The sequence below is a fragment of the Lytechinus pictus genome, chromosome 2 (genome assembly GCF_037042905.1).
Source record: "Lytechinus pictus isolate F3 Inbred chromosome 2, Lp3.0, whole genome shotgun sequence".
Lineage (NCBI taxonomy): Eukaryota > Metazoa > Echinodermata > Echinoidea > Temnopleuroida > Toxopneustidae > Lytechinus > Lytechinus pictus.
The window spans coordinates 68467700-68480207 of record NC_087246.1 but is presented as its reverse complement, the minus strand read 5'-3'; the positions used below and the strand labels follow the sequence as shown (position 1 = coordinate 68480207).

The 12508-nt window shown below is 38.1% G+C and overlaps 1 protein-coding gene across 1 annotated transcript in view; it reads left to right on the top strand.

The window, feature by feature from the left end:
- LOC129253739 (valacyclovir hydrolase-like) overlaps nt 1-12508 on the top strand; it is a 57650-nt gene that overhangs the window by 41690 nt on the left and 3452 nt on the right. The window contains exons 4-8 of the mRNA XM_064095733.1: nt 5559-5665; nt 7561-7727; nt 9325-9478; nt 10905-11053; nt 11788-11894. Of these exons, the coding sequence (XP_063951803.1) occupies nt 5559-5665; nt 7561-7727; nt 9325-9478; nt 10905-11053; nt 11788-11894 (684 nt within the window). The remainder of the gene's footprint in view (nt 1-5558; nt 5666-7560; nt 7728-9324; nt 9479-10904; nt 11054-11787; nt 11895-12508) is intronic.

Below are 12508 nucleotides of genomic sequence, written 5' to 3'. Positions count from 1 at the left end.
GTGCAACCAAAGTGGGCACTTTCAATCGGAATGCCCATTAAAGTCTCCTAAAAGTGTATCCTTTGCGTCCTGTGACCCAAACTTAGAGGGGTTGGAAACTTTGGCCGCACTCCAGCCCAATCAGAGGGAGGCCGGGAGTCCACAGTAGATGCAAAATCAATCAATGTCAATGCTTTCGTAGGCACACAAAAGTTACCCCATGTACCAAATTCTCCCGAACTTGATTGTTCGTCACTTGGCATTAAGGGCGGAGATCCATCAAATGGAACCAAGGACTCCAGCCCAAATTCTGACCGAGGACTTGCCTCAACTTTAGGGGGTAATTTGGAATGCAAAGTAGAAGAATTGGAGTATGGAGGTGACAATCCAGAACCTATTAATAACACTATTAATGATTCTAATGACATTTTGGAACCTGATATTTCGGAACCTGAGCCCCTGACAAAAGATTTGGGCAAAGATGAAATAGTAATTTGTCAACTCAGTTCATCCTCCAGTTTTTCTATTCCCATTCAAGTCCATGGGAAGTCTATCTATGCCGTTGTTGACACTGCGGCAGAGGTTACTATTGTTTCGGATAGAGTAGTGGCAAAATTTCAAAATCCTCCGCCTGTTATCAAATCTATAACCTTTAATACCGCGGCTAGGGACATGAAAATGGCCGGAAAGTTGGTAGGCCCAGTAGAAATCCATATAGGGCCTCACATTTACAATGATCTGATTTTTGTTGCCCCTATTGTTGATGATATGCTATTGGGTGTGGACCTAATGTGTAAGTATGGGTTTTTGATTGATATTCCTGCCGCAGAGTTAGTCATTAGGGGAGAACGGATCCCAATGACCTTTGGACGCGAGCGCGATCACAGGCGCTATCCTGTACGATTGTATGGGACCACTTTGGTGCCGCCGTGGTCTGCAGCTCGAGTCAAGTGTTCTTGGGATACCAAGTTTGAGGGTGCAGTTTTGTTTGAACCTGATTGTAGCTTACCCATTTTATTTCCCCGTACTTTACATTCAGGGGATTCTGATTTCTTTATATATGCCGTCAACCCTACAGCAAAACCTGTTGAATTGTCAAAAAATAAGACTGTAGGAGAGGTATGTTTAATTTCAGAATTGGGAGAGCAAAAGAAAAGTTATGAAGAAACAGAAGGACTTGTTATACCCCCCCATTTGGAAGCCCTATGGATAGATTCTGGGACCCATTTAGATAATCAACAAAAAGAGAAATTGTTGGGTTTATTGTGTAAATATAGTGATGTGTTCGCCCAACATGAATTTGATTTAGGTAGTTTTAATTTAATTGAACACCGTATAGATACAGGAAATTCTGTTCCAGTAAAACTCAAAATGAGACGTACTCCTATTAATTTTGTGGATGAGGAAAAGAATCATTTGCAAAAAATGATTGATGCTGGTGTTATAGAACCCTCTGTTTCAGAGTGGGCCGCACCACCCGTACTTGTTAGAAAACGAGACGGTGGGGTTAGATGGTGCATCGATTACAGGAAACTCAACGATGTCACTAAGAAGGATGTGTACCCTTTACCCAGTATAGAAGAGTGCATTGACACTCTGGGGGGGAATGAATGGTTCTCCAAGTTAGATGCTAATGCCGCATATTGGCAGGTGCACATAGACAAAAGGGATAGAGAAAAAACTGCTTTCATTACAAAATTTGGTTTATTTCATTTTGTTAGAATGGGTTTTGGGTTATGTAATGCTCCCGCCACATTTTCTAGGGTTATGGATCTAATTTTGAGTGGTTTAAACTGGAATATCTCTTTAGCTTTCCTTGATGATGTTATTGTTTTAGGACGTTCTTTTGATCATCATTTGCAAAATCTTGAACTGGTTTTGGAACGTTTCCAGACATATGGTCTGAAGTTAAAGGCCAAGAAATGTAGTTTATTCCAACGTCGCGTTGAATTTTTAGGTCGCGAAGTTGATGCAGAAGGATTGCATTTGAGGTCGCAACACATTAATGCGGTTTTAGATTGGCCAACGCCAAAGAGTACCCAGGAGGTGCAACAATTTTTGGGGTTGGTGAATTATCACAGGCTTTTTCTTAAAAACTGCGCAGAAATTGCAGACCCTTTATACGCGCTAACAAGCAAGAAGCGTACTTTTATTTGGGAAGGGCAGCACCAAAGAGCGTTTGAGCAACTCAAAGAAGCATTGACTTCTGCTCCAGTTTTAGCGCTGCCAAATTGTCATGATTCTTTTATTTTAGATACCGATGCATCGCATTGTGCAATCGGAGCTGAATTATTACAAGTTCAAAATGGTGTCGAACGAGTAATTTCTTATGGTAGTTTAAGTTTGTCACCTGAACAGCGCAGGTATTGCGTAACACGCAAAGAGTTGTTAGCTGTAGTAAAATTCATACAGCAATACCGTCATTTTCTTTTGGGTAAGCGGTTTATTGTTAGGACAGACCACGATAGTTTGAGGTGGCTGTTAAACTTTCGCGAACCCCATGGCCAACTTGCGCGATGGTTAGAAGTTCTTAGTCAATATGATTTAGTCATTGAGCACAGACCCGGTAAGAGGCATGCCAATGCAGATGCGCTTTCGCGTAGGCCAGATCATTCGCAATCCGCTTGTGAGAATTATTCATTAGGTTTAATTCCAACAGATCTTCCCTGTGGGGGCTGTAATTACTGTGAACGGGCTCATAATAACTGGTCAGTTTTTGCTCGTTTAATTGATAATGTAGTTCCATTAAGCAGGCAAAAACCTGTGAATGATGATCATTCAGCGGACATGTGTGTATCTCATATGGACATTTTATTTAGGGAAAATGACCCAGAGATTATAGTCAACCTTGATAGTGGCTCATTTCAAGACAAGGGCAAATCACCCAAAAAAGAAAAAGAGGGAATGGAGAATTGTGAAATTCCTTTTGTTAGTAGCATTTCTTCTGATTCGGATTTTAAGTTTTTAGAGCATCAAGTTAAAGATCCTGTGTTATTTCATTTAATACAATGGTTAAAAGATGGGACTGAACCAGAAGAAGGTATTGTTATGTTATGGGGTGAGAGGCAGAAGGCCTTGTGGATTAACAGGGACAACTTTTATTTAAAAAATGGTGTTTTGTTCAAGAAAGGTGCCCCAAAAGATAGGATAGTAGTACCCCACAGTTTACAATCAGTCCTTTTAGGTCTAAACCATGATGTACCTCTAGCTGGGCATGCTGGAATAGACCGTACTACAGCTAAATTAAAGGAAAAATATTACTGGTATGGCATGACCGTGGACGTCAGGGACTTTATCGCTCAATGTGACATTTGTAATGTTAATAAGAAACCTGCACGGAAAGGGCGCCATGCTATGACTATTTTTCATGCCGGTGTACCGATGGAAAGGGTACATTTGGATTTTTTGGGACCACTCCCTAAGACAAAGCAAGGAAATGTCTATATTTTAGTTATAGTTGACCAATTCACAAAATGGGTCGAATGTATTCCCCTTCCCCTGCAAACGGCAGAAGTGACTGCCAGAGCAGCTGTTAATGAGTTTTTTACCCGTTTTGGTTGTCCTTTGCAAATATTCACCGACCAGGGTCGGAACTTTGAAAGTAACCTTTTCCGTTCCATGTGTAAACTTTTACACATTCACAAAACTAGGACCACTGCATACCGACCTTCGGCCAACGGGCAGGTAGAAAGGTTTAATAGGACATTAATGGATGCAATCCGATGTTTTATTAATTCAACACCAACTGAGTGGGATTTCTACCTCCCACAGCTAGCAGGGGCAATCAGGTCCACAGTAAACCGGAGTACAGGTTTTACTCCGAATATGTTAATGCTGGGAAGGGAAGTGATTCAGCCAGTGGATCTGATCTATCCTTTGCCTCAGACAGAGGAGCATATGCTTGTAGATGAGTACTGTTCTTCTTTGAGGGATTCGATTGGCAGGGCTCATGAGGCGGCGAGAGACAAGCTTCAGTCGGTTGTGAATACCAGGAAAAGAGACTACGACCTAAAGATAAGGCAAAATTCTTATGAAATTGGGGATAGGGTTTATTTCCTTAATTCAGGCGTAACATCTGGTAAGGGTAGAAAACTCAAGTCCCCCTGGAAGGGACCAGCCACTATCATCCATAAGTTCACACCTTATCTTTATCAAGTGGCTTATCGTCGAGCTACCTTCGTGGTAAATCACGACCGGCTGAAGATTTGCAAAGACAATAGTCCTGTTCCATCATTATCACTTCGGGGTAACAAGCATGAAAGATACTGTCTCTGTCGTCAGAAGGATGATGGTACTTTCATGATCCAATGTGACTATTGTTTTGACTGGTATCATGGGCACTGCATTCGTATATCCCAAGAGGAAGGGGAGGCTATGGATAAGTTTAGGTGCCCTGTCTGCAAATTGAGGCAAAGTTATGGATTAGATGGTTTTCATGTTTGCTTCGTTTCTTTCGACCCAGCAACCATGGGTGAAGATAATTTGAAATGCATTTTTTGTTAACCGTGATTTGTTTATTAATATCTGCCTGGTTAAAGGATGGCAGATAATCAAATTGTATTTTTTTTGGTTTTTCTTTCTCCCATTTGCTCAGGTATGGAGAACGTAGAGTCCATGGAAGTGGACGACGGCTTGAGCAAAGGCAAGGCCCCCGATGCTAACGACGTCGCGGGCGATTCCTTGGAGGCGCTTCCAAGTAAACCGGAAGTGTCTTCAGAGACAACCCTTGCAAAGGGTCCGGGTAACGCAATTCCCAAGGCGCCAATTGCTGGCACTCCCCTATCTCCTTCGAGGAAAGTGGGTAGAGTGAAGCGGGGAATTATGTGCCCCTTTAGGGGGTGTAAGGTTGTCCTCAGAAGGGACAAATTAGCTAACCACTCATTTAGGTTTCATTTACCCCTATGTTTTAAGATGGAATCCTCTGAGTCTTGGCAGAAGATGCGTGGCCTGCGCATCAATGCTCTGTTTACTCTTTCACAAGAGCTTGGAGTAAGAGGGCTAATAGGGTTGTTTGATTTCTTATTCAAAAGGTGGAATTGTTCGATTAAGACTCAATTTCAACTCGAGCTTGTCGACGACATGATACACCTTTCGAGAGAATATGGCTGGCATATACCTCCTCGGTTTAACTTGTCACCACCAAATTCACCGGCAATTCTCATTCATTGGCGTCCCTTGCTATTTTTGGTAGGCCAATTACCTCGCACCAGACAAATTTGGTTCAAGAACAGATTCTCAGTTCTCTCCGTTCCTTCTATAAAAAAGGAGCAGGTACCACCTCCCCAAGAATGTCAGCACAAACCAGCGACACAATCAGCGCCAATTGCTGCCCATACCCTGTGGTCTTAGGCACTTACGACCACACAGTTATTAAAAGTTTTTCCCACCGTTTTCTTCATGTCCAATCCCTTTAATAAATAATAAGGGACATTGAACATCCGCTCTCTGTGCAGGGGGCTGCGGCTGCTGCATGTCATGCTTTAGGCCTGGTTTAAGAGAAGACTTGTCAGTAGGAGGGTGCCACAACACCCCAATCTTTTTTTTCTTTCAACCGTTGATATTTTAATTTTATTTTTCAGCTCATCTGGTATTTCTTCAGGTAAAGTAGGAGTGAATGGAGTAAACCTGTATTATGAACAAGCAGGGAACGGTCCTGAAACAGTCCTTTTAATGCCTGGTGCTCTCGGTAAGAATGCATGAAGTTGCTTAAAATTAGGATTTATCTTTGTGATGGTCGATATTCATATTTCAATTGCAATATCAAATATTGAATATTCGAGAATGGTTTTATGATAATGTTATTGCAGTATCACAATATACCCAAATTATTGTTGATTATGAAAAGCTAATCACTATTTATTGACGACAAATATGCTGCTCCTTACTGTTTTAAACCAACTGAGAACTTTGTAAGCTGGTACCAAAATGTCCTCTTTCCAATGACAAGCACTGAATTCATTTTCCCCTTGCTATCATGGCATTGCACCTCGATTATACACTGTATAGTGAATTATCAGACTTGGCAATATAAAGAGACAGTGATTTTCCGTTTTAAAAAATGGTCTTTTCCGTTTCTGAAAGTCTGTAGTTCCGTTTCAAGTTTCAACTTGATCTAAAAACGGAAATTCAGTTTTGTCACTGAATATGAACACAGTAAAAACCTGAATTTTGTTTTGCAAAGGTGAATTCCATGAATTTTCATATGTAAAGTATAAGAACCTGATGGAATTTCTGTTTTATTTATCCGTAAATACCATTGCAGGATTGTTTCTTTATGTTCAAGAAGAAAAATATATGCAATAAAATATGAAAATATATGTTCTAGAAGAAAAATTGATATGCAACAAAAAATGGCAATTAGACGAATTGACTATAATATTGCAGTTGACTATAATAATTATTGAAAAACGCACCCTTTTGGCAAATGAGGGGGGCCTTTGGACAAAAGGGTGTGTTCCTTTAGTTAAAGCGATGCCCCAGCATTCCCCCCCCCCCCACCTCCCCAAACGGTTTTAACCTTGAGAAGAGACTAAATTCCTTGAACATATTTTGTCGAGTTTGAACATATTTTTGTCAGGCTTGAACATAATTTATGTCTGAATAAAACAAGCGGCTTGCATATTATGGCAAGCCTTGCATAAGTTTATTTTGTGTCTTGCAAATATTTTGTTTCTCGCGTATATTTTTGTGTCTTGCATATATTCTGTGGTTTAAATCTATTTTGTTTCTTACATAATATATTTGGAGTCTTGCATATATTTTGTGCCTGGCATGTACAGTATCTTGAGCCTAAATATTTTGTGCCTTTCATATATTTTTTTGTCTTGCATATATTTTGCAATTTGCACTGTGCCGAGCATATTTATTTGTCTTGCATGTATTTAACTAGTATCATGCCTTTCTATTTTATGTGTAGATATCTTGAATAGTTTTGGTCTTGAATAAATGTGTTTCAGTGTTGCATATTTTTTAATATATATTTTCATATTTTGTTCCATAAATTTTTCTTCTTGAACATATATTTTCATATTTTATTGCATTCATTTTTCTTCTTGAACATAAATAATAAATTCTGCAACGGCATGCCATACATGCTTCCTCCCTTGAAGCTATGAAATAATATTATGTGTCCCTTTTAGAAGTACCTTCTTTTTTTCTTCTCTCTTTCTCTATTTCATTCAGGAGTGTTGCAAGATAATTGCAATCTATTTCATGTCAATTTTAGGTCCCCAATGCAATTGTTTGTAAGTCTTGCAATTTATTGCAAATTTGAATTGGTCAGTGTTCTGCTTCTTGTAACAACAAGTTTGCTTTAGTTGAAATTGATCTATCTCTTGTAAATTTACCTCTAAAATTTGCAATTTACAGTAAATTGCAAAAATATTTTCTTGCATCACCCCCGCAATAATACAAATATCATATTTCTTCTTAATTATGTATTTAATTTGCCTTTTTCGTTTGCAAGGGTGGTTTAATAAATATTTTCTAGGATGGAGGTAAGGGTAGTTGAACTTGGTAACTTTCTACATTTCTTTATTTTGTAAATTTCTGTACGGAGAACTCTTTTTTTTTCCTTTTCAGGATCAACCCAGACAGATTTCAAACCTCAGCTTGAGAAACTGAATCGGGATCTACTCACAGCGATAGCCTTTGATCCAAGAGGATATGGGAAGTCCCAACCACCAGAAAGGGACTTCCCCTTGGATTTCTTCCACAGAGATGCCAAAGATGCCAGGGACCTGATGCAGGTAGGTACCCTTGATATAGATGTAACATGCTAATAAGCCATTAGTCATTGGTGTGTCAACAAATATGGGTGTATTCTACCTTTGCTCCTAATAATTAATGAGAATCATTGCTTTATGAAATCAGTGCCTTTCATTTGCTGAGAGAAAATTTGTAAGTGAAAACCACTGAAAGAAACAATTCATGAAATGTTCCCTTTGTCATAGGGTTCTGGGCCCGTATTCCATAAACGAGATAAGCTTTTTGCTTAAGTTTGAGCAATTTGTCTTAGCATTTTGCTTGTCTAAGAAATCTTCCCTAACGATATTCTATAAACTTTAAGACATTTGTCTCAAGTCAGAGGATATGGCTAAGCCAAAGTCTCAAGTTCTATGACGTCATGAGAAAATTGCAACGTCGCGCAACTTTTGTCGCGAACCTAACAGCTGCTCCGCGGTAAAAAGTCTATGCGTTTTATGTGTTAAAGCAAAAATCGCATCATAAGAAATATCAAGATGGAGGCTGAGAAAAAAGGAAGGCCAATTTCACTTAAGGAGAGAAAATTACGCTAATAGCAGAAATAAGAGAATGGGAAGAGAATTTGAGACCCACGCTTAATTCACGTACCACGTTTCAGGATAAAGAAAAGGCGTGGGCTGAAATTGCCTTGAAACCAAAACAATTAAGACAGCTTAAGTGTCTTAAAGTTAGGGCAAAATTCTTAGCCATGTTGAATTTATGGAAGTTATAAGAAAAGTTGCTTAGCCATTCATCCTATACCCCACTTTAGTCACGCAAAAACTCTTAGCCAAATTCTAAGACAAAATTCTTTATGGAATACGCGTCTTGGCTAAGAATTTTGTCTTAGACAGAAAATAAGACAAAATGCTTAGATTTTTGACTTAAGCATGCTTATCTCGTTTATGGAATACGGGCCCTGGATCCCAGAGAAAAAGAAAGGTTCTAGTCATTGTCAGAAATGCGATGTGTCTGGTATTCATCATCATCATCAGTAGTGTACAGAAGGAGAAGGCAAGCCTGTTGAGCCTTCTGGTCATTATAATAGTGCTTGTTCCAACCTGACTAATTAGGTGGTTTCAAACCGCCTCGATCATGAGAATCCCCGTTAAATTACAGGAACTTTTTTAGGCTAAGAAATACCCATTAATTATTCCTGCATTCACACCACCCCAAAACAGACCCTATGGGATAAGTTCCTGTTAAGTTAAGAGCATGCGCATTATGGTCTGATAAGCAGGCAAGGCGCGAGATTCAAAATCACTAGCTCAGCAGCCACCCAAGGCACCCGCGCCCAACTACACGCTAGGCTAAAAGTTCCCGTAAATTGCTTTCACATTGCCAAAATACCTGCGACCTTGGAAAAATCCCTGCGAAAGTTCTCGTAATTTTGACAAGTACCTACTATTTAGTGGGTATTTTCTTTCGGGAAGATTACGCGTAATTTGCTTTCACATTGCCAATATTACCTGGTGTTTTCTGATCGGGGTAAATTTTCCGATCAGAAAATACCTGGAACTGACGAACTTCGAGGCGGTCTGAAACCACCTATTGATCCATTATTATTTAATGCTGATATGTTGTTCATTCGAACTTCTCCAGGCCTTAGGACACAAGAAATATTCTTTGATGGGTTGGAGCGATGGTGGTATTACAGCTCTGATACTTGCTGGAACGTACCCTGATGAGGTCAAGAAACTCCTCCTCTGGGGAGCTAACTCGTACATTACTGAAAGTGATATAAAGCTGTATGAAGGTAAGGATAATATGAATCTAGGTCTGGAAACAAAACCCTTAGCAATTGATCATGGGGCAGATTGGTTACATTGATTATTGTGTATTATCAGTCTTACAAATCACTTGATCAGTCGTAAAGCTTATGTTACTGGGAACTGGAAGATTGGAAAGGTCAAATTGAAATGTGTTAAAACTTTGGGACTAGCTATATTGTTTGTACATGCATGATTGAGAGAGAAGATAGGGACTTTTTTTAATATAAGCTTTGTAATAAACCTAGCAGTACAGCATGTCCCACAAAAAATGTTGATGACAATCTAGACGGGTAAAAATTTAAACTTACCACATTATATTGTTTATAACTTTACTCCAGTAAACTACAATTTATTTTCTACAGGTGGATGAAAGTTTATGTGATATGGTTCAATTTTTACAAAGATTATCTTTAAGATATGAGCATTTTTTTCATTTCACATCAGGAAACCTCTCCATCCAAGATTTGTTTCAAGTATGTGTAGTCAGGTCCAGCTATAAGAAGATTTGTTATCTTTTCAAGTGGTGCAAATTATATGTAATCATGTTCAGCCATGAGCGTAAATCTGAATTTTTTTGAATTTTATTCAGGACTTAGGGATGACCTATTCATTCATCCCCTCTGATTATTAGATGAGATCATGGATTTAAAAATCTATATTTTAATTCATTTCTTTGAAGTTATTCTTTAGTAGGCCTATAATCAATCAATCAATCATTCAATCCATTTTTTATGTTTGATTAAAGATATTGTGCCAATTTCTTAAACCTCCAATTTCCTTCTGAATGTAAGTATCAGCCTGCAAGTTGTGGGCCAAAAATCTATAAAAGGAAATGAAAAAGAGTGAATGAAGACTTGATTGGACTATGTACTTTATTCAATGTAATAACGAAACTTGGATTGAGAGGTTTTCTAATGAGTGCTGAAAGAAGGCTCATATCTCTGTGTTCTATGGACCCTATTGCAAAAATCTCAAGCCAGTTGTATAAAATCAATGCTAGTTTACTATTTTCAAATTATATACAATATGATTTGGTGATTTTCGAATTATATTCAAAAGTGACATTAACATTTTTTGGGGGGACATGCTGTATACGTGATACTTTGAATGAATATTGATTTTTTTCTTTCTAACATTAAAAAAAAATACTGAACACATTTTTGTTTATTGCTTTAAGGGTTTGCGCTTTGAGTAACTGAAACGTCAGTTTGGCTTTGTGAAGTTACCGTACCTAACACACCAACCCCTAGGTACCTTACCAAGTTCAAGACTTGCTTTTACATTATTATCAGTCCAATATCTTAAATCATATTCATACTGGCATCTCTTTAGCTCTTGTCAACAGCATTCATTTTGATTCCAGTGAAATCATTTTGTTTTTCCATGCTCTTTGTTTTCATTCCCTTCTAGCTACACGCGATGTGAGCAACTGGAGTGAAAGAATGCGAGCCCCAATGGAGGCAGTTTATGGAAAAGAGAATTTTGAAAGAATTTGGCATGGTTGGTGTGATGCCGTTGCCAACATTTACTCTACAAATAATGGAGACCTCTGCAAAACGGTAAGCTAACAGAAATCACAATGTTGAGTCTAAAAATTTTTTACATAAAAGAGGAAAAAATTGAAACATTTTTTAATTATTAAATATATATGTATCACCCCATGTAATGCATATGTTGTAAAAATAATAGAAAAAAGGCTATTACTCTCTCATTTTGCATCCAATTCTCATTAAAAAAAAAAATCAGTGTTATGTTCCATTGATTTACTTTATAGATTCAATGAGTTGTTGTTAGGGTAGACTTGACCTTTAATTATATAGGTTGCTTGAATTGTATTTCAAGTTTATTATGTATAATATTTTAGAAATTGATAATGGTTTACATACATTAAATTTCTTGATGGCACAAACAGTTAAGTATTTTTGTGAACATATGATTGATTTCATGTCTTCAAATAGCAAGAAAATTATTATTTGTTTTTAATGAAAAAACAATGAAATGAAAAATGAAAACCCATATTTAGTGTTCCAAATAGATATCTGAAACAGAAATACTCATTTTGCCCAACTGATCGTGGGCCCAACAGCCACTGTATATCACCAGATCGACGTTGCTCTATCCCTTAAATCATTGAAACAGAGTAGCAGCAACTCCCATTTCACTCCCACACAACGGTTTGATTTAATGATTCCATGCAAAGAGGAGTTTTGATCTCACAATATTAAATTGTATAATGCATTTGGTTTGCAGGGATAATTTGAGACTTATTTTAACCTGAATGTTATTATTGTAGGAAACAAAGAATATTCAGTGTCCGACCTTGATCATCCATGGTGACCTTGATGCTATGGTAGTCCCTGAACATCCAGAATATCTTCATAATACAATTAAAGGATCAAAGTAAGTCATTGCTGTGAAAATGCAAGGGTGGCACTGGGGTATTTTGATGGGGGGGGGGGGGCTAGACGACATGAGGGGTAGTATTGAATTACATTACCAAGACATTTTTAGTCATATTCTTTTTTTCTCCCCTCCCCCTTTTTCTCCCCCATTTTTTTTCATTTTTCACAAGTTCACAGTGGGGGGGAATGTGTTAACTCAAAATAAAGGTAGTTGTTCAAGAAATGAATTTTTTCATGTCAAGAATAGCAGATTATTGACCCATGTACCGGTACTTCCAATTCTTGTGAATTTGAACCAGTTTTAAATGTTGGATTTACTTTTAATGACCCAGACCAGATCCAGAAGTGAAATTAATAAATCATAAAATCATATACCAATCAAAAGCTTTGCAAGCCTTGTGCGTTTTCATTGCTTTCCAGCTGCATATTTTGCTCAAGAATTATTCCAGGTATCGGGTTTCGTAAATAGGCTCTCTTGTATGCGCTTTCACTGTTCTCAAGACTGTGAGGCCATGTTGTGTTAGTAGCGTTGTGATTTCATTGGTGTTACCACAGAAATAAATGGGGTTTTTTTTTCTGCTTTTCAGGTTCTGAATTCAATTTTTTTTTCAA